The sequence below is a fragment of the Coccinella septempunctata genome, chromosome 2 (genome assembly GCF_907165205.1).
Source record: "Coccinella septempunctata chromosome 2, icCocSept1.1, whole genome shotgun sequence".
In the NCBI taxonomy this organism is placed as follows: Eukaryota; Metazoa; Arthropoda; class Insecta; order Coleoptera; family Coccinellidae; genus Coccinella; species Coccinella septempunctata.
Genome location: NC_058190.1, coordinates 28,601,083 through 28,623,616, shown reverse-complemented (window position 1 = coordinate 28,623,616; position 22,534 = coordinate 28,601,083). Strand labels below are relative to the sequence as shown.

Sequence of the window (22,534 nt, the reverse complement as noted above, 5' to 3'; positions counted from 1 at the left end):
CGAGGAAATCAATCATGAATACTCCATGGCAATCCCAAAAAACTGAAGCAAGAATTTTTCCAGTAGATTTTTGGACACGAAACTTCTTAGGCCTTGGAGAACCAGAGTGTCGCCATTCCATCGATTGTTGCTTTGTTTCTGGATCGTAGAAATGTACCAAAGTCTCATCCATAGTGACAATTCTGTTTAAGAAGTCTACATCTTTTTCAAATCGAGCACAGATCGAACGTGATGCTTCTACCCTTGCACGCTTTTGCTCAACATGTGGGGATCCATTTTGCAGCAATTTTTCTCATGTCCAAATTGACCTAAACTATGTGATAAACGCCTTCGTATGAAATATTCAGTACTTCAGATATCAGTTTCGGCCCAATTCGACGGTCTGATAAAATCATGTCATGAACTGCATACTGCATTGATATTTTCGGGTACTGACACAGAAACTGTCCTTTCCGATCGGTCATCATCTTCAATGGAAAATTTACCTCTTTTGAAGCTTGCAGTTCAATTTTTCACGGTCGCTTACGAAGGACATTGATCACGAAGGGAATTAAGTATATCTTCGTAAACCTTACCTGTTAACTTTTTTAAATACAGTTACTTGATGATGGCTCGATACTCCAATTTTTCGATTTTCACAATTTAGGTGGACATCTTCCTTTTATAAATTTATTGCGTAACTCTGGTTTACTTTTTTGACCTCAAACTTCACACTGACACTTCTAATGAGTTATTGTTCGTTGCTATGGTAATGCAATATTTTTTTTTATGTATGGAACTGGTCTAGGCTAACTAGATATCAATACATCCTGGTAACTGTTGTTGAAGACAAGTGTCACTGGTTTTTTAGATTTGAGGGAAGAAAAACATAAGAATTCTAAAACTGGAACTGCTTCTCATTATTTTGGAAGAGTAGCAATGTTCTTCTGCAGCGCAATATTTGCCGCCATTGCTTCTGCGTCATCAACAGATCACGTAGGGTTGCTTGCCTGCGGAAATATTTTTGGCATGTTCCCTCTCTATGTACCCTTTAGAAATTTTGCAACCTTTCAGTGTGGTAATGATAGTTGTTTGTACTGGTGTTTGTAGACAAAATAAGGAAATTCGTTTCGATGCTTCAATATTTTTGGGAACGTAACAAAAAATTTCTAAAACTTCCACGCATCATATGAGGTTACTGAGCTCCTGGCCTACTATCATGAGGGTAGTCGTCTTTTCCCCAGGTTTTATCCCTTTCCAATCTGATTATACGACTATACTATTCCTTTCACCACGATTTCTGGGAAATTTCGTGGAGGATCTGGAAACATGAAAAGCTACTTCATACGATTTTCGCAATGAAAAACCCTACGCTCTCCCCAGATATATCTGCTAATAATGAGTTCGCCCCCTCCGCATCGACTTACTGGAATCATAAAACGAAGCAGTTCCGGCGTAAATAAAATATGCCGTTACATTTCTGGACTTGGGATCCTCGAATTTTAATGGGGAAGTAAAATTCCTGAGAGGGGTGGTTGAAACCCAACGGAAGGGTTCATGATCTGACTAGCTCTGCTAACCCGTTTCCGGGAAAAAGATCGCTTCAATTCAATTTCGATGAATATTAATAGGATGAAATTGGATTCTTGGCGTATGGCCCGAACTTTTGGATCGTATCAGTGTATAATAGGATGAATTCCATTTTAGTTGGATTTAACAATATAACAGATTATTGCATACACTACATTCTTCATAAAATTAATATAATAATATACAGGGGGTAACCCATTTCGAAAGCTTTGAAATAACTGCTCTGAAGGAGCAAAAAATGTTTCAAATGAAAGTTTCTCAGTGTTCAGGGGGACACCGAATCCAGACAATTTCAAGGTCAAGTAAAATTTTTGAATAGAGACACATTTTACTTCACAAAAGTTTTAGGAAAACTAAAACCATTTTGCCACTCTCGTTTTTTCCATGAACTAAATTTCTCTGTAGTTTTGAAGTGTTTTATGCTCAAGATGGTCATGCCGAAGTACTTAGAAGTTATATAGTAGTAGTTATAAGTACTATAGTAGATAGAAATTCCGTTTATCCAAAAAAAGTTCTGACTTTGTGAGTCCTTCAACATAATATCATTCAACTCCTAATACCTTCTTTTGTTCTAAATTTATAATGAAAAATCGAAAATATATGTTATTCTGAAATTGTTTATATCTTCTTTCTTCGACGAACGATTCCCAGAAACTTTTGGAATATCTCAATATTATCGTTGTTTAATGAAAAAGTAATATTTTCATTGAAATCAATATCCCAAATTTCAAGATACGACTTTAAACTTTCTTCATGGCAGCAATATAGAAGTTTTACTCTGAAATATAAATAATAATATCTGTATTCGACATAAGACTTAGTTTCTTTGAAATGAAAGTGAAATAACCTGAAGTTTAGTCAATCTTTGTTGGGATAATAAATAAACAAAGCATTTTTCCGTTCATTCATCATACGTTATGAGAATACCAATATTCTATCGCCCCTTTATATCTCCAGAGAATTTCGTTTTATCAAAAAAACAAAACAGAGACTGAAATGTTTTCAGTTTTTCACATAGTTCAATATTCAGCGAAGAAAAATTTCCTATTGGAAAAATCTACTTGACCTTTACATGACCTTGAAGTCCAACTATATAGAATAGATACCTGCGTTCTATAGAATGCCTGCATTCGATACCGCCGAAGACTTTGATTTGAAACATTTTCTGAATCAGGCTTTCCCCAAGTTGTTATTTCAAAACTTTTGAAATGGGTCACATTTCATCGACATTATGAATTGTACAGTAGTTGAATAACTTCTGCGCCGACCTTTTAATAATAGCACTGTTTAACGTACACGAAATTAGCTGTTAATGAACCCTTTTATTGATTCATTTCCTATTAATGCATTATTGTCATGGGCAGTCGAACATAGAAGTATTCAGCAGCTTCCCAAATAATTGATTTTCGTAGTACCTATCGGGTGAATTGAGAAGAGATGAATTGTGAAGGTTGCAGAAAAATTATGATGGTTAGACAGTAATCAATTCATCTATGTACTACAACTCCAGCTTCCACCAGCTCCACACATTCTTAAACAGATATAATAGGGAATGATATCAATGACATCAATGTGATTTAATCAACATGTCACAACTCGAATATGCCCTCTATGGAATTCTCGAATTGTTCGATCAGCCTATGGAGAGTAGAGGGAAGGAAAACGATCGCTACTTTGAGACCATAGATTTTTTGTCCCCTAAAATATGTACCAATATGGTAGTTCATGTTTTTGCCAACAGGGAGTACGAAATTTTGATTTGAACTATACTGTATTCACATTTATTTTAGCAGTCGGTTGGCCATGAAATAATTTTCTCAAGTTTTTGTAACTAGAACGGAGTAAGGTTGGCACTCATGAAATGTCGTTAATGTCATAACGCCGTTGCCACAAATAATATCAATTTTCATTACGAAAATGCCGAAAGTGTTTGAAAGAGAGAGAGAAGACAGGGTTTCAGGACGTGCTATTTAGGGCCTGTTCCGATATTGCTGTTAGTACTGGCCCGCAATCGAATAACAATAGAACTCGAACGATTGGGCCAATAGGCATCGTTTCTGAAATACTGACAGTACTGTTCAGCAATATCGGAACAGGCCCTTAGAATTCAGTTCCGCTCATTCAAATAGTTATAGCCTGACATTGTAAGATCCACAATACGTCAGACGGTAGCGAACATATTCAATGTAAGAGAATTTATATAATGTTTCATCTGAATCCAAACGACTTATATTTCAGCTGAATATTTCCACAATCAGAAAGATTGTGAATGAAGAGGATGACAAAGAATTTCCTTCTATTGGGAGACCCAAAAAAGTGGTGGCATTTGAGAATTTTATGTTTGGGTGAATTGATGCGAAATGTTACTACAGGATTTTCGATTAATGTCATCGTAGAATAAGTTTCCGAAAATTGATTTTTCTATTTCTCATTTGACCTGTCCTATACATTGTTAATGTCTTAAGGTACCAATAAATACCTAATTATTATTATTATATCAATGTATTAAGATGAATAGCCACAAATACCAGCCAGTTGTCCTGTTAATTTTTTATTCATGTGAAATTTTTGTTCAAAGGTCAAGTTCATCTTGACTTGAAACTTCCTTCAATTCCTTTTACTTCAATTGATGCAAGATTTTTGTTGAAGAATTTAACATTTTTGTGATTATTCGTTAATTCCTTCGAGAGATGCCCATTCCCAACCACTGCATCATATGAATTTCATCTTCGGGTTAAAATTTTTGAGATCTACAACTGATGTAACGTATTCAAACTTTAGCCAAAGAAGATAACGAACATTACCTCTCCTCAAGCTAGTGCATATTATGATATTATACTGATCTCTTGTATTTTCCATGTAAATAACTCGATTTGGTATGCCTTCAATCAGTTTGTGTAAATGCCTTCAATCAGTTTGTGTAAACTTCAATTACGTTCGTCACATATTTTCCGAAGAGATTCGACATTGTGATAAAAACGTAATAACAGAAACTTTTACGTAGAATGGGCAACATAGCGTTGATTTAAAACCCAAAAATGTTTTGACAAGCGTCATAACCCCACATTTCCGTACTATACAGAGTGAAATGTGTCAAATTTCCATGGCCAACTGACTGCTAAAATAAATGTGAATGCAGTATAGTTGAAGTTGGCTGAGACTACTAAGAGAACTGTTTTCCTGGTGACAGATGATAGAAATATTATTATTTTCGATTTTTGATAAGAGAACAACATATGACCATGGTGAAATGTTGAAGCGTGCGCTAGTGTAAGACATCGGGAAAAAAAAAGGAGAGATAAAATTTCCGATAGCATTTTCGAGAGAAAATTGGAAAAAACCTTACCTCGAGAATCGACTCGGAATCGATTTGTGGCACTGTACAAGCTGAAGTATGAGTGGAACGTGTCGGCAGCAAAGTTTCTATGGTCGACAGGAATATTAATGGAGGAGATTTGAGTTTTTGTAGTTGATATAGTTACGGGGTTTTTGAGATTTAGATATGAAGTGTTGGATTGAATTTGGAGAAAATAAATAAAACTATTTTGTGCTAAGACGTGTGATTATTGACTTATATTTGGAGTAGCACAATTGGCGACGAGAAGTGGTAATTTTACCCGCAGGACGTTGATTTCTGAACAAGGTGAGTCGGATACTGACATTCGTGACATTTAATCCTTCCCAAGTGCTAACAATTCTATCGATACGATTTTATAATGCATTATAAAATTAGTCATGACTAATAAAGAAATAACTGTTACCCTTTCGAAGGGCAGTTCAACAGAAATAACTGTTACCCTTTCGAAGGGCAGTTCAACAGAAATAACTGTTACCCTTTCGAAGGGCAGTTCAACAGAAATAACTGTTACCCTTTCGAAGGGCAGTTCAGAAAAGAAACTGTTACCCTATCACAGGGCAGTTGAAAAAAATGTGAACTGTTACCTGTTTCTACAGGCAGTCCATAAATAACTGTTACCCTGGTTTACAGGGCAGTTTAAGAAAATAACAGAATTAATCAAACTGTTACCCTATTTCAGGGCAGTCCAAGACAACGAGCTCAGAAGAGTCGAAAAAGTTTACTGATCATGACAGACAACAATATAAAACCCTTTCTCTGCGATAACCTCGACAAGGCTTTGATCAGGGGAGAATGGGAAAAATGGTTACGTTCTTTGGAATTATATCTAGCTTCAGAGGATATAACAAATATTGTTAAGAAAAGGAACAAACTTCTACATCTTGGAGGATCGCAGCTTCAAGAAGTAGCATATAATCTTCCAGGAGCATTAGAAATCTTCGATAAAGACATAAATAACGACGTTTTCAAAACCCTTGTTGAAAAACTGACCGATTATTTTTCACCAAAACAGAACTCAACTTTCGAACGGCACATATTCAGAAACATCAAACCTGAACAAAATGAAAACTTTAGTAAATTTGTTCTTAAAATCAGGAACCAAGCGAGCAAGTGTTCATTTGGAAATTCGGCACAAGAATCGAATGAAATAAATATTAAAGACAAGATAATTGATAGTTGGGCACCTCTAGATTTGAAGAAGAAACTGCTGGAAAAAGAAAGATCACTAGATGAAGTACTCAACCTATGCCAAATTCACGAACAAATTGGTAGTCAGTCTAAAGCTATGGATTTAGCTGACACGGGACCTAGTACATCATTCGGTGTCAACAAAATTGAACCCTTCAACAACGACCGTGGTACTCACTGTACAAGATGTGGAAAACGCAACCATTCTGTACCTTCAAAAGAATGCCCTGCTAAAAATTCCAAATGTAATAAATGCGGGTTTGTAGGCCACTATGCATTTCTATGCAGAACCGACCTACAAAGGAAACGGTTTTCTTATAACAGAAATTCTTCACATGAACCTCAAAACAAACGAAGGAGGGTAAGTTCTAGGGTTAACCGTATAGAGGAAGAAGAAACAGAAATGGAAGGGACAGTTGGCATTAGAAATTTCCAATGCTTCAAGGTGTCAGGTATATGTCCAGAAGACCAGAATGATGACCTTATAGAATGCAACATAGGAGGTGTACCTATCACCGTATTGATAGATTCAGGCTCGAAAGTGAATATAATAAATGGTGGTGACTGGCAATCGTTAAAGAAAATGAAAGCTGTAACATGGGACATCAACCCTCAATCCCAACATTCCCTCAGAGGATACGCAGCGGGAGAACCTCTGGACGTCAGTCACACGTTCGAAACAACAGTGAGTTTACAGGGTAAGCCCGAAATAATTACAAACTTTTATGTTGTAGAACAGGGAGACATCTCGATTCTAGGTAAAGATGTCGCAAAACGATTAGGTATCCTGAAATTAGGCTTGAACATTAACCACATCGAGGAAATAAAATCGTTCCCTAAGATTAAAAATATCAAAGTCAAATTGACAATCAATTCTCAAATCAAACCTGTTAAACAACCAGTCAGAAGAGTCCCAATTACTTTAGAGGCTAAAGTAGAGAGAAAACTAAAAGAAGCACTTTTGTCTGATATCATAGAGAAAGTTACTGAACCAAGTGCATGGATCTCACCCATAGTAGTGGTTTTGAAACCCAACGATGACATCCGCATTTGTGTGGATATGCGCCGTGCCAATGAAGCAATTCTGAGGGAGAATTACCCAATTCCAACTTTCGACTCTTTCATGACTAAACTCCGGGGAGCAAAGTTTTTCTCTCGACTTGATTTAGCCAATGCATACCACCAACTTGAACTTGATGAGGAAAGCCGCCCTATTACTACTTTCATTACCCACAAAGGTATAACTAGTCTACTTCCTCGCAGAATTACTGATCCTATTGTCACCAGCTCGAATCGAAAGATGGGTTCTCAGGCTACAGGCTTACAAATTCAGAGTTATCTACCAATCGGGGAAACTAAATATAGCCGATTCATTATCAAGATTATGCCAACTCGATGAAGAGCCATCGTTCGACAAGGAAAACGAATATCACGTCCGTGCCCTGCTTGAAATTGACTCACCAGCAGCTATGAATATTAGCAAAATTATAAGTGAGAGTCAACATGATCGGAAAATATCTGATGCAGTAAAAAAGATCAAGGATGATTGTTGGGAAATTGCAGACAAAAATGCTCTTTACCCCTTTCGCCAAGAGCTGATGACAATAGGATCAGTAATTCTGCGAGGAAGTAGACTAGTTATACCTGATTCGTTGAAAGCCGAGGTATTACAATTAGCCCACGAGGGGCATCCGGGAGAGACGGTGATGAAAAGGAGACTGAGAGCTAAGGTTTGGTGGCCATTTATGGACAGAGAAGTCGAGAAATTTGTAAAAAATTGTAGAGGCTGCTTATTAGTTACAATTCCGGATAAACCACCACCGATGAAAAGGCATAAATTCCCGGAAGGGCCGTGGCAATGTGTAGCAATAGATCTTATGGGACCCTTGCCAAATCAAGATCAACTCTTGGTCATAATAGACTACTATTCAAGGTACCAAGAAATAAAATTTCTCAGAACGACTACCTCCGCTGTCATTATAAATCACTTGTCAGAGATATTTTGTCGCCTAGGAATACCAAGATCTATTAGAGCGGACAACGGACCCCAATTTGCCAGTCAAGAGTTCAAGAATTATTGTTCACACAATAATATTGAATTGATCCACACACCACCATATTGGCCTCAAGCAAACGGCGAAGTAGAAAACATGAATAGGGCTATATTAAAGAGATTACAAATAGCTCAGGCAAATAAACAAAATTTTAAAACGGAACTTCAAAAATTTACAATGATGTATAATGTAACGCCACATGGAACTACCGGTAAATCACCATCAGAACTGATGTTCAACAGAACCATTCGTGACAAAATCCCATCTATGGCAGATCTAGTTGTTGAGCCGGTAGACGAAGAAGCGCGCGAAAATGACATGGTGAATAAACAAAAAGGAAAGGAAAAGGAAGATTCATCAAGACGAGCAAAAATAATCGAAATAAAACAAGGTGACAAAGTGTTAGCGAAGAATATGATAATTCCTAACAAACTGATACCGAGATTCAATAACGAAGAGTTCACTGTAGTGGAAAGAAAGGGAAATGAAGTAACCCTTTCAAGTGAAGATGGCCAGATAGTAAAAAGACACGTTAGCCACTTGAAGAAACTCCCCGAACCAATACAGGGGTGCGATGAAACTGATATTTCCAGAAACAAACCAGATCTTAGGTCAGAATCGCCAAATCCCATTACACATCCCTTATCTCCGAAGCTTATCAACGAAAGTGAACCAGAGAAGGAAATATCTAAAGTATCAGGAAAGCTGCCGTTACTGAAGTTGAAAAAAATGGAGGGAATGTGGCACTGTACAAGCTGAAGTATGAGTGGAACGTGTCGGCAGCAAAGTTTCTATGGTCGACAGGAATATTAATGGAGGAGATTTGAGTTTTTGTAGTTGATATAGTTACGGGGTTTTTGAGATTTAGATATGAAGTGTTGGATTGAATTTGGAGAAAATAAATAAAACTATTTTGTGCTAAGACGTGTGATTATTGACTTATATTTGGAGTAGCACATGTGTCAAGAGCACTTTTGCGATGAAGATATAAAAAAAAGCTGACGAATTCATTATAAACGAAATCGAAATTGTCATCCCCCGTGAGAAGACTTTTCTGAATAAGAATATCTAACCAATAAAACTACAAGGTTCGGAAGTGGATATTCTTGAAGAATTTTGTTGGCATAACATAATATATGGTTTATATCGGTTCTCAGCTGAGTATTGGAAACAGAATCTACTGTAATACCTAAGTGATAAATCTGAGATTGCTACCTTTTATTGTCTTGATGTGTATACTACTCCTAACTGCGAATTCATATAATTTTGAAGATTACGGTAAACCAACTAACATACCTGTTTTCGATAAAGAATGATAAACAAAAGTAGGTACAATTTTTTTAATCGTTATTTCGTTTGAATTTCATTGATTTCGTCTTTCATTATGAGTGAATAAAGCTCATAAAATAGTCCCCTTTATAATATGACTTGTATTTTGTTGCATATAATTCAGAGAACTCATATTAAATATAGATTTGAAGAAAGGTATTTTCATCAGAAAAACCACTATGACACATAACCTAAAATAAAATAAAATAAAAAAGGCTGTTCATTTAAAATTGACGCTTAAATCCCCCCCCTCTTATCGATAAACGTAGCGATCGCAGCGACTCCTAGCCTACGTTCCCCGTTTTCGGGGACACATTTTAGTACGGCGATCGTTCTCCTTCTCTCTACCTTCCATATTCTTGTTTGCAGGCATTCAACCTCATTTCAGTAGATAACTACTACTACTACTGCTACTAAAGTAGCGTTTTGGATTATAAGTAATTAGTAGTGATGAAAGGATAAATTCATTCAAATCACCAATAATCTAATTGACAGTCGTCAAAACATTGACAGTGACCTCAGAAACAAATGTAACGAGAGTTTATCTGTCCGTTAAAATTTTCAAACTGATAATTATATGACGGTAATTGAACTAGTTCAGAAACCGGGCATCACGTTTCTGTTATGTTTATGAGTTTATGAAAACATGACTCCTACCATTATATATCCCCTATGAAGTATTGGCAATTGAATGAGTCTTGACACTCAGTATATAAGTTGAAATTGGTAATACGTTCGAAAAAGTTCAAAATAAAAAAACTCAATAATTGGAAACTACCTTATTTATTCTGAACACGCTGATACTTTTTATAAAATTACCTGCTTGAAATAATCTATCTGAACATATAATATGCAGTGGCATAAACATCAGGTAGGAAATAAAATAGCGAAGTTTGTCGGTTTTGTTTTTTACTTGCCCGATATGATCATAAGTAGAATCCTTTGCTGCTCGCAATGGAAAGCTTCACCTGGAATTTCCTCTGGCCTTCATATCATTTTTCATCAAAGGATTCGCAAAAAGCATATCAGGCGTGCCAAAAAAACTCGGTCAATGTGAAAACAATGTGTTACGGAACCTCTGATCCACCAAAGTATCTTCAGACAGGGGCGTATATAGGAGGGGAGCCCAGGGCATTGGCTGGACAACATTGGAAATTTTTATTATAATTTTATCATACCTCTTGTCGAATTACAGAGTAATTAAAAATAATGTGTTTCGCTAAGGAAAATACCAATACTGTTTAATTTTATGCCATCTACTTCTCATCCATTCTTATTGTATATTCATATATCACTCTGGTGAATAATTATCACTCATAACTTCCAAGCTGAAATTATAATATTCAATGATAGAAAATGGACAACAAAGACAATAGGAAGAATGATTTAATCAAAAACATTTCAAGGCTAAAATGAAGAATATGATATTGAGCTTTGTAAGATCTGCCTGACTCGTTTGATATTCCTTTATGTTTAGCGTTTATGCATAAAATATTTATATCTTCCATGATAACATAACATAGTTTACATTTTCGTAATAGAGACTCTATAAATAAGATTGATTTGCTCTACAATAATGAATATCGCCTTAATGTAACGATAATCCAACGTTTCCAATCGAACTAGCCCAACGGCATCGTTCGAGGCAGTAACGGAAAGACCATTTTATCAAAGAAAGTAAATGAAGGCCATTGTTTTGGTTCTATCTCATCTTATCGGAGAAACAGAACTCTCACCGGTGAGGCACATAATTGATGAAGAATATTTAATGACAACCCTTGCTTAGATCTTCTGGATCGTATTTTACATTTCGAGTTTAAGACAAGTTAAAGGTTAGGTTACAAACTTGAAGAGCCTATTCTGCATTTCAAGAAGTCAAGGCTAATTTCGACCATTCAGTTGAACTTCGAAGTTCGAGGGTACATAACTAATTCAGGTGAACTAATCATCAATTTATCAATTAGGGCAAAGTCTGAAACTAGAGTGATGGAAATTCTCAAATTAGCCAACTTCTTGAACTGATAATGAAGGAAAAGCTGCTGTAATTTTTTTTAGCATGGCTGGCACTACATTATATAAATAATCATGAGCAATAGAACTAGAACAGGTAATGAGAGGGCATCAAATAATTCATTATTTTAATAATCTTCGATGAATAAATTGAAACTTTTGATATTTAAATACCAGAATGAAACATCAAGTTCCAACCTTATATCGAAAAATTTTTCATTTAATAGAAATTGAATGTACGAGGATATATTGAAAAATTCTTAGCCCGTTATAGAATCAAACAAAATTTCAATTGTGAATATAGTTTAATGTCTGAAATATACTATTATGAAAGTTTTAACGGCATGCAGACAGGAAAAACAAAACACCTTTGGATAGCTTTCCGCGTCTTTTCTCTTTAATTTTTTCCGTAGAGTGGTCAGTAATGTCGAATAGCAATCTCCAGTTATTGCTCTACCCTTATCCAAAAAATCAATCAGATTACTCATGGCAATCCCAATGAACTGAAGCAAGAACTTTTCCAGCAGATTTTTGGACACGAAACTTCTTAGGTCTTGGAGAACCAGAGTGTCGCCATTACATCGATTGTTGCTTTGTTTCTGGATCGTAGAAATGTACCCAAGTCTCATCCATAGAGTTTAAGAAGTCTACATCGTTTTCAAATCGAGCACAGATCGAACGCGATGCTTCTATCCTTGCACGCTTTTGGTCAACATTCAAACATTTGGGGATCCATTTTGCAGCAATTTTTCTCATGTCCAAATTGACGTGAACTATATGATGAACGCCTTCGTATGAAATATTCAGTGCTTCAGATATCCGTTTTAGCCCAATTCGACGGTCTGATAAAATATCATGTCATGAACTGTATCGATACACTGGAAACTGGCCTTCCCGATCGGTCATCATCTTCAATGGAAAATTTACCTCTTTTGAAGCTTGCAGTCCAATTTTTCACGGTCGCATACGAAGGACATTGATCGCCAAGGGTATTAAGCATATCTTCGTAAATCTGCTCACCTCTTAACCTGTACTACTTAGCCTGTACCTTAAGTACAGGCATTTGATGATACTCACTTCACTATTTCAGTGGACATCTTCTTTCTTTTAATTTATTGCGTAACTCTGGTTTATTTTTTGACCTCAAACTTCGCACTGAGACTTCTAATGAGTTATTGTTCGTTATTATGGTAACGCAATATTTTTTTATGCATTGAACTGGACAAGGCTAAATAGATATCAATACATCCTCGTATACAATTATTTTCTGTGATAATGAGTTTTTTAATTTTCATATCACAAAATACAAATATTTGTATTTCATGTTACTTTCTGTTATATAATAGAACAGTTACTCTGTTTTGTACAACGAAGAGGACGTAGAATTATTCGTGACCCGTAAACTGAATGGTTATTCGTGAGAAATATAAATCAAGTTGTATTAAACATTCCTCTGTTATTTCAAACCCAGAAAACCAAACGCAACTGGAATTTTCATTAAATTTTTCTTTCAGCAAGTGTCCTGGGTGAGGAGGAGAGATTGGCATATCCTGTCTTCAGGAGTGTTCACTTACACCAACGACGAGCGCTTCCAGATTCTCCACAGCGAAGGTTCAGACGACTGGACCCTGCAGATCAAGTATGTGCAAAAAAGGGACAACGGTACTTACGAGTGCCAGGTGAGTAGGGGCTGTTTTTGTTGGAGGAGTTTAATCACAGGGGTTGGAGAGGGAAGATATAATGGGGTTCGAAAAAGGGCCTCGCAGCGGATGTTGACACATCACATCCTGCCCGAGATGAGGGTTTAGGCCTGAGCTTCTTTTTGGCGAAATAATATTCTTGTTGTATCGCCTCTTAGCATTTACGAAAAGAAATCCGATGATAGATGGTTTCATTTCCGTGGTATATTTCCAATGAAAATGGGTAATTGGAAATTGAATTCCGGAAAAAATTATATTTCGATGAATATTCAGAATTAACCCTTGATACCCTTATTTATTTCTGCAAGAAAATGACTATTCAATATCGAGGGTGTTTTGATTTTTTGAAGAAGAGTAGTTGACTGTATGACAAGATAATTGAGTTGAACATGGTGTAAAAACCTTTATTTTATATCGTTCACAATCAAAAAATGAATAAGTCACCTGCATGAAGCTATATAATAGAGTTATAAAAAACAAATATTAACAACATCTATAGACTCAGAGAGACATTATTTAACTAAAAGCAGAAGTAATCCAGAGCAGTTCAAATGAGAAGTCTTTTGAGGTCAGATTTGATAAATCATGAGAGGTACAAATCGAGAGTACTAATGAGGGAAACCACTTATCGTTGGTTTCGAGTAGTGCAGAAGGCTGAAAACTAAAATGTACATATATCGGGCAAGATGAATGAACGTGAGATGGTATCAATGAGAGTACAAGTGACAATGAGTAGATCATACCAATTGAGTGTGCACGATTACCAGAGCGGGCCTTCCAGGGTGGAGCCAGGGACCTATATCATGGTTTACCATTGATCGTTGAACCATAGTTGAGAAGTTCACATCGTGTTCTGAAGGAAAACTACTAAATCCAGGATCCACCCTGGAGAACATGAGGATTCATTCATCCATTCATCTGAAACTCGACAATAGTAATTAGTCATATGTAATTGAGCAGGTTGGCTGAGAACTGAAATAAACTGATTCAAATTAAAGAAATTAGCATGAGAAGACAGTAAATCAGTATTCTTTATCAATGAGAAAGACTTGAGAAGACTCAATTCTGGTGCTTTATACCTATTTCCATGTGAGAAATCTTGAGAGGTCTGAAAATCAATGTAAATTATAAATATCATAAAATACCAAATACATATTCTTGAGAAGGCATTTAATCGAGTGGTCAATTGAGCAGTACTAGCATGGATTATAAATCAATTTGAAGATTCTGAAATATCCTGCTAGAGGACTCACTTCATCAGAATGAAAAGATCATGAAAATGGTTAAATTAATTATTTTGAGAAGACTGTGTGTACATTACATTATGAGTTGAACGAATCAGCACCAGAATTGACTGAGAAGACTTAAAATTATATTAATTTGACGAGATGAACAATGAAGGTGTTACAAATCTAAATGTGAACAATGCGAAGTCGAAGTGAATTCCACAGAGTTAACAAAGAGAATTACTTAAATTACTTACATAGAATCATAAAAAAATGTGTAATGTGTAGTTTTTCGTTTCTGAAAAACACTGTGAGTGGGGCTGCTGCTTCGGTCAATTAGCGCACCGCAGAATTGGGATACTATGCGTGGCCACCGGAGCTGGTCAGGAGCGCTGACTAGAGAAAGGTCGGAGGGAGGCTTTACTAAATGTCCCATTTGAAGACGGTTTTTGACTGGTATGGAATGAATTAATATGAGAGGGATGCTCTTCACAGCATAGTTTTCCAACCGATATTTAGCGAGATATGACAGGAAAAGAAATGGGAATCTAGGCGAGAGACGTGACTGCTACTTCGAGTCGAGGTTATTACTTAAAGGGGCACGATCATTTCGATTTGCACTAGGTTCGTACCTAATAAGTGATAATGCCCGTAGACCGTAGGGAATTGTTGGGTTATATCTCAGGCAGATTGTGCGAATCTTTGCTTGAGGGCTTTCGTTGCATACTTATCAATTATTTTATGTTGATTATTAATGAATATTTCTTTTCGACTTCTATATTTTTTCTTATTTCTGAAGCAGGATTCAATTATAAATGCTTTTTTACGTCGTTTAAACCCATTGTTATAATGTGTTGATTATTTTAAGTCAACAACAATCCAAGACGCTAATCGACAGTTTACCAGAAAACTGGTACAGCAGAAACTAAATACTATGGGGATGGCAGTGCACACCAGAGGATAAATTATTAAATAAATCAATCAAGAGTACTACGGTGTGGTATTTAATTTATTTAGGCATATATAGGTTGGGATGTAACGATTGCGATATTTCATACGTTGGACAGACAAGAAGAAGATTGGAAGTTAGAATAAAAGAGCACTTAAATAGGCCTCAGTCATCGGCATTTGGTCACCATCTAAATTTCACGGGCCATTCATTCAGCCCCAACCATAACTCCAAGATCCTCCACAGACTTACAGCAAATAGATATAACATTAAGATGAACCTTTTAGAAGATATCGAGATATTACGTGAGTTGAGTTCAAATACGAATTGTGTAAACACTCAGGTGAACTTAAATTTAAATAATACTTTCACTCCTTTAGTTAAGAGTTTGATGTAACTCTTGAGGTTCTTGTCATGTAGGTGTACTTTTGTGTGTTCGTTTCCGCATTGTGTCCCAATTTTAATGTTATTAATTAATTTTTTAATTTTTAATTTGTAATGATTTCGAGATTCCCCTAGACCACTACGCCTATGACCATATTTATTTCATGTCACCCTACGGTCGGCATATTTAACAATATGTTGATAGTTTAGATGTTTCTTTCCTGTCTTTCTCGGGGTTTCTCGAGGTTATGATATTTATGTCATTACTACATTTATGTCATTCTTATGATTGTTCATGATCCCCTTAATTGCGTCGTTGATATGATTTTTATATGTTTCTGAAGTTTTAGTTTTACCATTTCGAATGTACCAAATTTGTTGTTGCGATACCTTTACTTACTCGCCGACAATTGCGATAGTTTCCTAGACGGGTAACTACTATATCTATGTATTTGTTATTATTATACAACCTTTTTCACCATTCTAGGAAAACCCTGATGATGGTCTTGTTTTAGACCGAAAGCGCTTGGTTTTTGACATAAATAAATTAAATACCACACCGTAGTACTCCTGATTGATTTATTTAATAAGAAACTAAATATTTCGTTCAGGCACAGAATAGCTATATTCAAAATTACAGAAACTACTTAACGAATGACGACAAATTTTTTTCAACGCAGATCATATAGCAACATCTCAATGTCCAGAGCCCACCCCTATATTTGTTGCCTGTGATTGTTACCATCGAACTATCCATAAAGGTGGTGTGACCATGAAGTTTGATAGACCAGTCAATTATGGCTTTAATCTTTAATCTCTTTGTGCATCGGGATTTTCAGATTCAGAATTTCCAGCATCCTTGTCGTAATTTTTTCACACATTAATCCGACATCGGTTTCGATGCACCACATGACCGGTTTTGTGGATCAGTATCTTGGAACATAAATCTATCTTACAAGATTATTATACAGGATGTCCCAAAACTTGTGAATCAAACGTGACACCACGATAGAGTAGACCAAATGTAATCGAATGACACCAACATTAGTTCGTGGCCTTTCTAAAATAATTAAAATATTATGAAAATACCTGAAATTGAAGAACCAATTTTTTTATCCACTGGGCCAGTTTGTGATTTTGGGATGGCGCTTTCAACTCATATGAATCCTTGATTGTTTCATTATCACACCTAATTAAATTTATTTCAAGTTTTCAATCTAAAACCTCAGTAAATGTAAATTGAAACATTTTTTCTACATAATTTCTATAACTCAGAATAAACTCCCTCTATAGGGGTGATGATACAATAATCTAGGACTAATATGGGTGAAAAACGTTATCCTTAATAACAAATTGGCTCTGTGGTTGGAAAAATTATTTCGAAAATCGCCAATTTTAGATAAGATTTTTTTTGGAAACGATACATTTTCGCTGAACTAATTTTGGTGTCATTCGATAGTATTTGGTCTACTCTATCGTGATGTGACGTTTGATTCACTAGTTCTGGAATAGTGTATAGTATAAATTAATATAACGATGCTATTTTTTGTTGAACCTTTGCATGTCCGAATACTTATAGAAGCAGTCTTTATGATCTAATACTCACATTGTAAGTAGGTAGCGAACATGTATCTACAGTTTTCACGCCCTAAGAACCTAATCCATCTCTTATCCTCGATGCAACAGCTGAAGTGACCCTCAAGAATATACGGCATTTCACTCATGCGAACTTGAATCTCCCGTTCCCGAAATAATTGTCATCCTATCTATTCACATTCTATCAGCCACTACAATGGGACAAAAGAGCATCCGGCAGAAAGACCCCCCTATCAAATTTTGACAACTCGGTCATCTCAAGTTCCCTGAGTTTGCGGAGGACGTTATCTCGTCATCCTTGTTCATTTTCGCTTCACCAATCGCCGGCAAGATCCTTCATTCAGAATCTTCAGTCAGCCTTCAATTTTCTCAAACTCAAGCTCGTCTAGGAGAATGTTGAATGACTTACATCTATCAAAAAATTGTATTCTCTAATCCTTTCTTTATACTTTACCTAACATTTTCAAATCGATTTATGTGCATTTTTAAAACACAGCATTTATTGGAAATAATGGATTATATCCAAAAAATAAATAATTTTTATTTTCACCCGCCGACCGGTTTCATGAAGCTTGATCGGAGAATCAACACTCGATTGACGGGTAAATGTCAATTTGTTTTAAATCAATGATATAGTCTAAGGCCGGTATTAATAGTCAGATTCAAGTATTGAGAATGTCTTCACAAGCGTCTTGAGATGACGTCTCAATCGGCGATCACACTTGAGTAGGCGCTTATTATAAATGTGACTCAATTCCTCAAATTATCTCAAGATAGGTTTTGGGAACGTCAAATTTTGAGTATGGTCGAACCCTGACTCAAGATGATCTCGAAATGGAAGTTGGGTTGGTTTGCTCCAAAGATGAAAACTCCGCCTCCCCCTCAAGTTTGAAGTATTGAGGATACTCTGGTCCTGTGGGTGGTATCTCACAATCTCTTCTGTAGGCCTCATGCTATAGGATTGAAGCTGCAGTCATATGTTACGTCCAGGGTTCTACTGTTTCAAAGCTACAGTGTCTTACTTCGATGGCACTACTTCCTACAGATAACAGAAAGTTGTTTGTGTTATCTCTGCTACTTCCGCGGTTTGGTCGAAAAACAATCCCTTCATCGACATCCCTTTCACCTAATTTCGCGAGTGAATTTGCACACCGAGATCCCATCTGGGCCACATGCATCGGCGGTTGATCAAATATGTGACATATTTCGTTCGTTCGATATTGAAAAACCTGCTTCGTTACACTTTATTGTGAGCCACAGTATTGAAAATATTAAGCAAAAATAAAAATACTAATTTCTCTTTTCGTTTTGTAGTCTCAAGTATATCTCAAGACCATTACTCAAGACATTCATAAGTTGAGTTTCAAGTCTAGTTTCTTGAGATAGTATCAAACTGATAATCACTTGATATGAGTTTATTAAGAATCCGTCTTCTTGAGATGCTGTCACTATCTTGAGATAGTATCAAACTGATAATCACTTGATATGAGTTTATTAAGAATCCGTCTTCTTGAGATGCTGTCACTATCTTGAGAAAGTATCCTGTTTGAGATCTGACTATTAATACGGGCTTCAGAGCTAACAACATTTACGAGAAAGAATTTTAGCAAGGCTGATTCTTCAACATATGATTCCTTGAACTCACTGGAACAGAAATCGATATCTCTGCCAGCTGAAATTTTGATATTATATCATTAGTTCTCACAAAGACCTCTCAAAATTGTGTACAACAAAAACAACAACTTGCAAAAATGTACTCGGCACCATAGATTATAGAATTAACTAACTCAATAATTTTTGCTCGGCACCAGGTACTTTAAGATTAGGAATTGTACTTTACACCACCAGCGAAAAATCTAACATTGGCGAAGAAATGTCCAAGTAATTGCTAAAATCACTTCATAAAATAACGGTATTTTTATAGCAATGCATTGTATGCGAGGTTGCTGCCCTAACAATCTACCCAACATCAAAAATAACTTTGTAAGACCTTCCATTATTCCCAAATTCTGTGCTGGAACACGGAAATTTTCGGCTTTCCAACAAGAGGGGATTAAAAAAATACCTTGCGTCAGTGGCATACAGACCAAGAAAAATAGGTACTTTGCATCTCGGGTCATCCAGCATCACCAAAGTTATGACGAAGTTACAGCTTGTCAGAGTTTCGCAATTTTTTAACACTCCCATTCTTTGCTGCCTTGTTTATTTTGAGAAATTCATCCATGTCCCCTATAGTTAGCAACCTCACTCGTTCGTTGGTCACTTTTTGTCTTGTATCTATTATGCGTTATATGATTGTTGTTAGAAGGCAGCACTTTTGTTAATCATCTTTCTATTGTTATGTTGTGAACATTAGTCTGGGCATTATTCTCCTCTTCAATCTACTTTCTATTGCTATTGACCTAGCACTAGCTGAATGACAAGATGTAGCAATGTCCCCGACCCGAGATTGATAACAATGCATTTCGTGACCGAGCTCAACATACCCCTAGACACGTTCGGTCTATCATCGTTCAACAAAGTTTATCGAATGGTCCGCTCCATCGCGGTTCCAGATTTCTGTTCAAACTCCTTCCGCCATTGTCAGACGAGAGATAACGTCTCGGAACAACTTGCGAATTTGTTTTCGACTATCGAACTCAGTTAAGAGATCTATCTGGATTCTCAGCCCGCAGTTGGAATTATAACTTTTGGGACAATGGAAGAATTACTGCGTTAGGAATGAGTTTGAGATTGGAAATTTCGGAGTTCGGTTGGGTTCAATGGTGAAAATCATCAGATACCGATTCGGGAATCTATGGAAAGGAATAACGGTGAACTCTAGGGTGGAAATATAAATTGACGGTTAGTTTCAGCAGAACTATTTTGTTAGAATTGGTACAAATTCTTCATACGGCTACTTTGATAATCAAACTTAAAGGCCCTTTAGTGTCATTATTAGTAGGGTTAAAGGAAGCTTTCAAATTGAAGGGACTTTGACTTCGTTTATGAAACTGGTCGATACAATATCGACTGCTGCGAGCGTCGTGGAGACCTAGTGGATTTTGAAGATTAGATGGTAGAAAGAAAAAAAGGTTCTATGATGTATGCACTTTCAGCGGTGGGGAAAGCGTCTGCAGGGTCTCAAAGATGTAAAAAAAATCGTCAGGTGTACATACTCGAGCGTGTCAGATTAAAATACTGTATATGCCCTACGTGTCTCTGAGATAAATTCATGTTAATACGTGATGGGGCTGGCCGTAAGGAAGAGTTGAAAATCGTAAAAACAAATTTTTTCGAGCGTGTCAGATTTTCAGAGGATATGTTAATTGGACGAAAAGGAAGCTACTTTTCAAGGGACTGACAATTCGGACTTGACGCAAGGTCATAGCGGTCCTTTAAAAAGGCAAAAAAAATCGTTACTTGTACATACTCGAACGTATCAAATTTTCACACGGATGGTTAATCTCGGTGTTGCAAACGTGTTGACCTATTAATCTGACACTAATCAAGAGGGGTTTTCTTAATCTGACAGTTCAAAGATGATAAAAATGAATTTTTTCAAAATATCTCCCTTCCTGTACCTCTAATCGTTCCTGTATTCAATACGAAAGTCGTAGATATTAAATCTCTAAACAAATTTTGTCTGAAGCAATTTTGCCTACTCTTGACCGTTTTCCAATTAGAGGGCGAAAAGCTTAGCCACACAGCGAAAGGCCAAGGTTAATGTAGAAACCCAGTCTAATGTATATTCATCGCCAAATATCTCGAAAACGTTCAGACGTAGAAAAAATTGCTTCGGACAAAATTTGTAGGAAATGTTATGCCCTACAACTTTTATAATGAATGCGAAAACAATTTGAAGCCCAGGAGAGGAGACGGAATTTCTCAGATTTCCGATTAACTTTGGTTTCGAAATACGCAGCCCTGGTGAATATTTTATATAAAGAATTTCTGGTACCATGACTCATTTTGAGGAGTTCTATTACCTGTCAAAAAAAGCCTTACATTTGAGAACAACCTGTATTTAACTCTCTACTCCTAAAAATATGGAGGGGGTGGGGGTAGTTTCCAGAACATTCAGAGCAATTTCAGGATTTTTTCGTCTGTTTAGTTGCTGATATAAAACAAACAAACAAATCGAAAAAAAAAGTCAAACAAAACCTTTTTTGAAAAAAATGTATGTGAAATGAATAAAAAATTAAGGCTTGCTGAAATTGTCAGATTATTTTTTTTCCGTTATTCTTGAACAATTAGCTTCATATTACAAAAAAAGCCACCGCGCTCGAGAATGTACACGTGACGTTTTTATTTTGCAAGTTTGGCGCCCTCCCATACATTTTCGCCACCCTTAAATTGTCAGATTAAGAGAATATATACTTTTCAATATGTAATTAACCACATATATCTTAATCTGACACGCTCGAGTGTGTTTTTTTTCTACTCTGAAAGGATGTCCTAGATAATTCCCCTTATATACAGGTCTAATTTTTGGTAGAGTTACTCTACAGGGTCCAAGGTATCTCCCCTTATAATAATATGACACTCTCGAGTAAATCCCGAATTTACCTCTTGGGCTCCTCAACTATAGGATTAGTGAAAAACCGAATGTGGAAATGAAGCTCTTATGGAGTTAACATAGTAACGGCAAATTACATAATAAAACCTCCCCTTCAATTATAAAACTTCCTTTAGTCTTAATTAAAATGACACTAAAAAAAGCATTAAACTTAATGTATGTACTTTCATTCGATTATGAAACTGGCCGTAACGTCTGCCCACAAAATGTCAAAATTTTATGAAGTGTCGAAAATCATTTCATGCTTGAAAGAATAAAAGTTCACTTTTCTTCGAAATGTTTGAGATAGAGTGGTTCATAACGGTTGTGGACTGTTCAGAGCAAGCGCAATTCCATTTTGGGGTAGGGAAAGTCTAGCTGCGCTTGCTCTGTACAGTTCACAACCGTACGAACCACGAACAAGCCTATTTTTATTGAATACCTCAGTAAGTGAAAAACTTCATCAATTTCCCATATGATGAAGATATCACCAAAAATATCGATTATTCATAAACAAGTCCTGAACAAAGCCATTGATTTGACGGTTGCGAGAATCATTAGACAATTGAAGTTTGTTTTCACTCAGTGTTCTCCATCGTGAAGGTTTTCGTTACATGATTACTAATTGTTTGGT

At 36.3% G+C, this 22,534-nt stretch overlaps 1 protein-coding gene across 2 annotated transcripts in view; it reads left to right on the top strand.

The window, feature by feature from the left end:
- LOC123308467 (lachesin) overlaps positions 1 to 22,534 on the top strand; it is a 422,460-nt gene that overhangs the window by 336,108 nt on the left and 63,818 nt on the right. For both annotated transcript variants that reach the window (XM_044891126.1, XM_044891127.1), the window contains one exon: positions 13,023 to 13,187. In XM_044891126.1, coding sequence (XP_044747061.1) covers positions 13,023 to 13,187 — 165 coding nt within the window. The remainder of the gene's footprint in view (positions 1 to 13,022; positions 13,188 to 22,534) is intronic.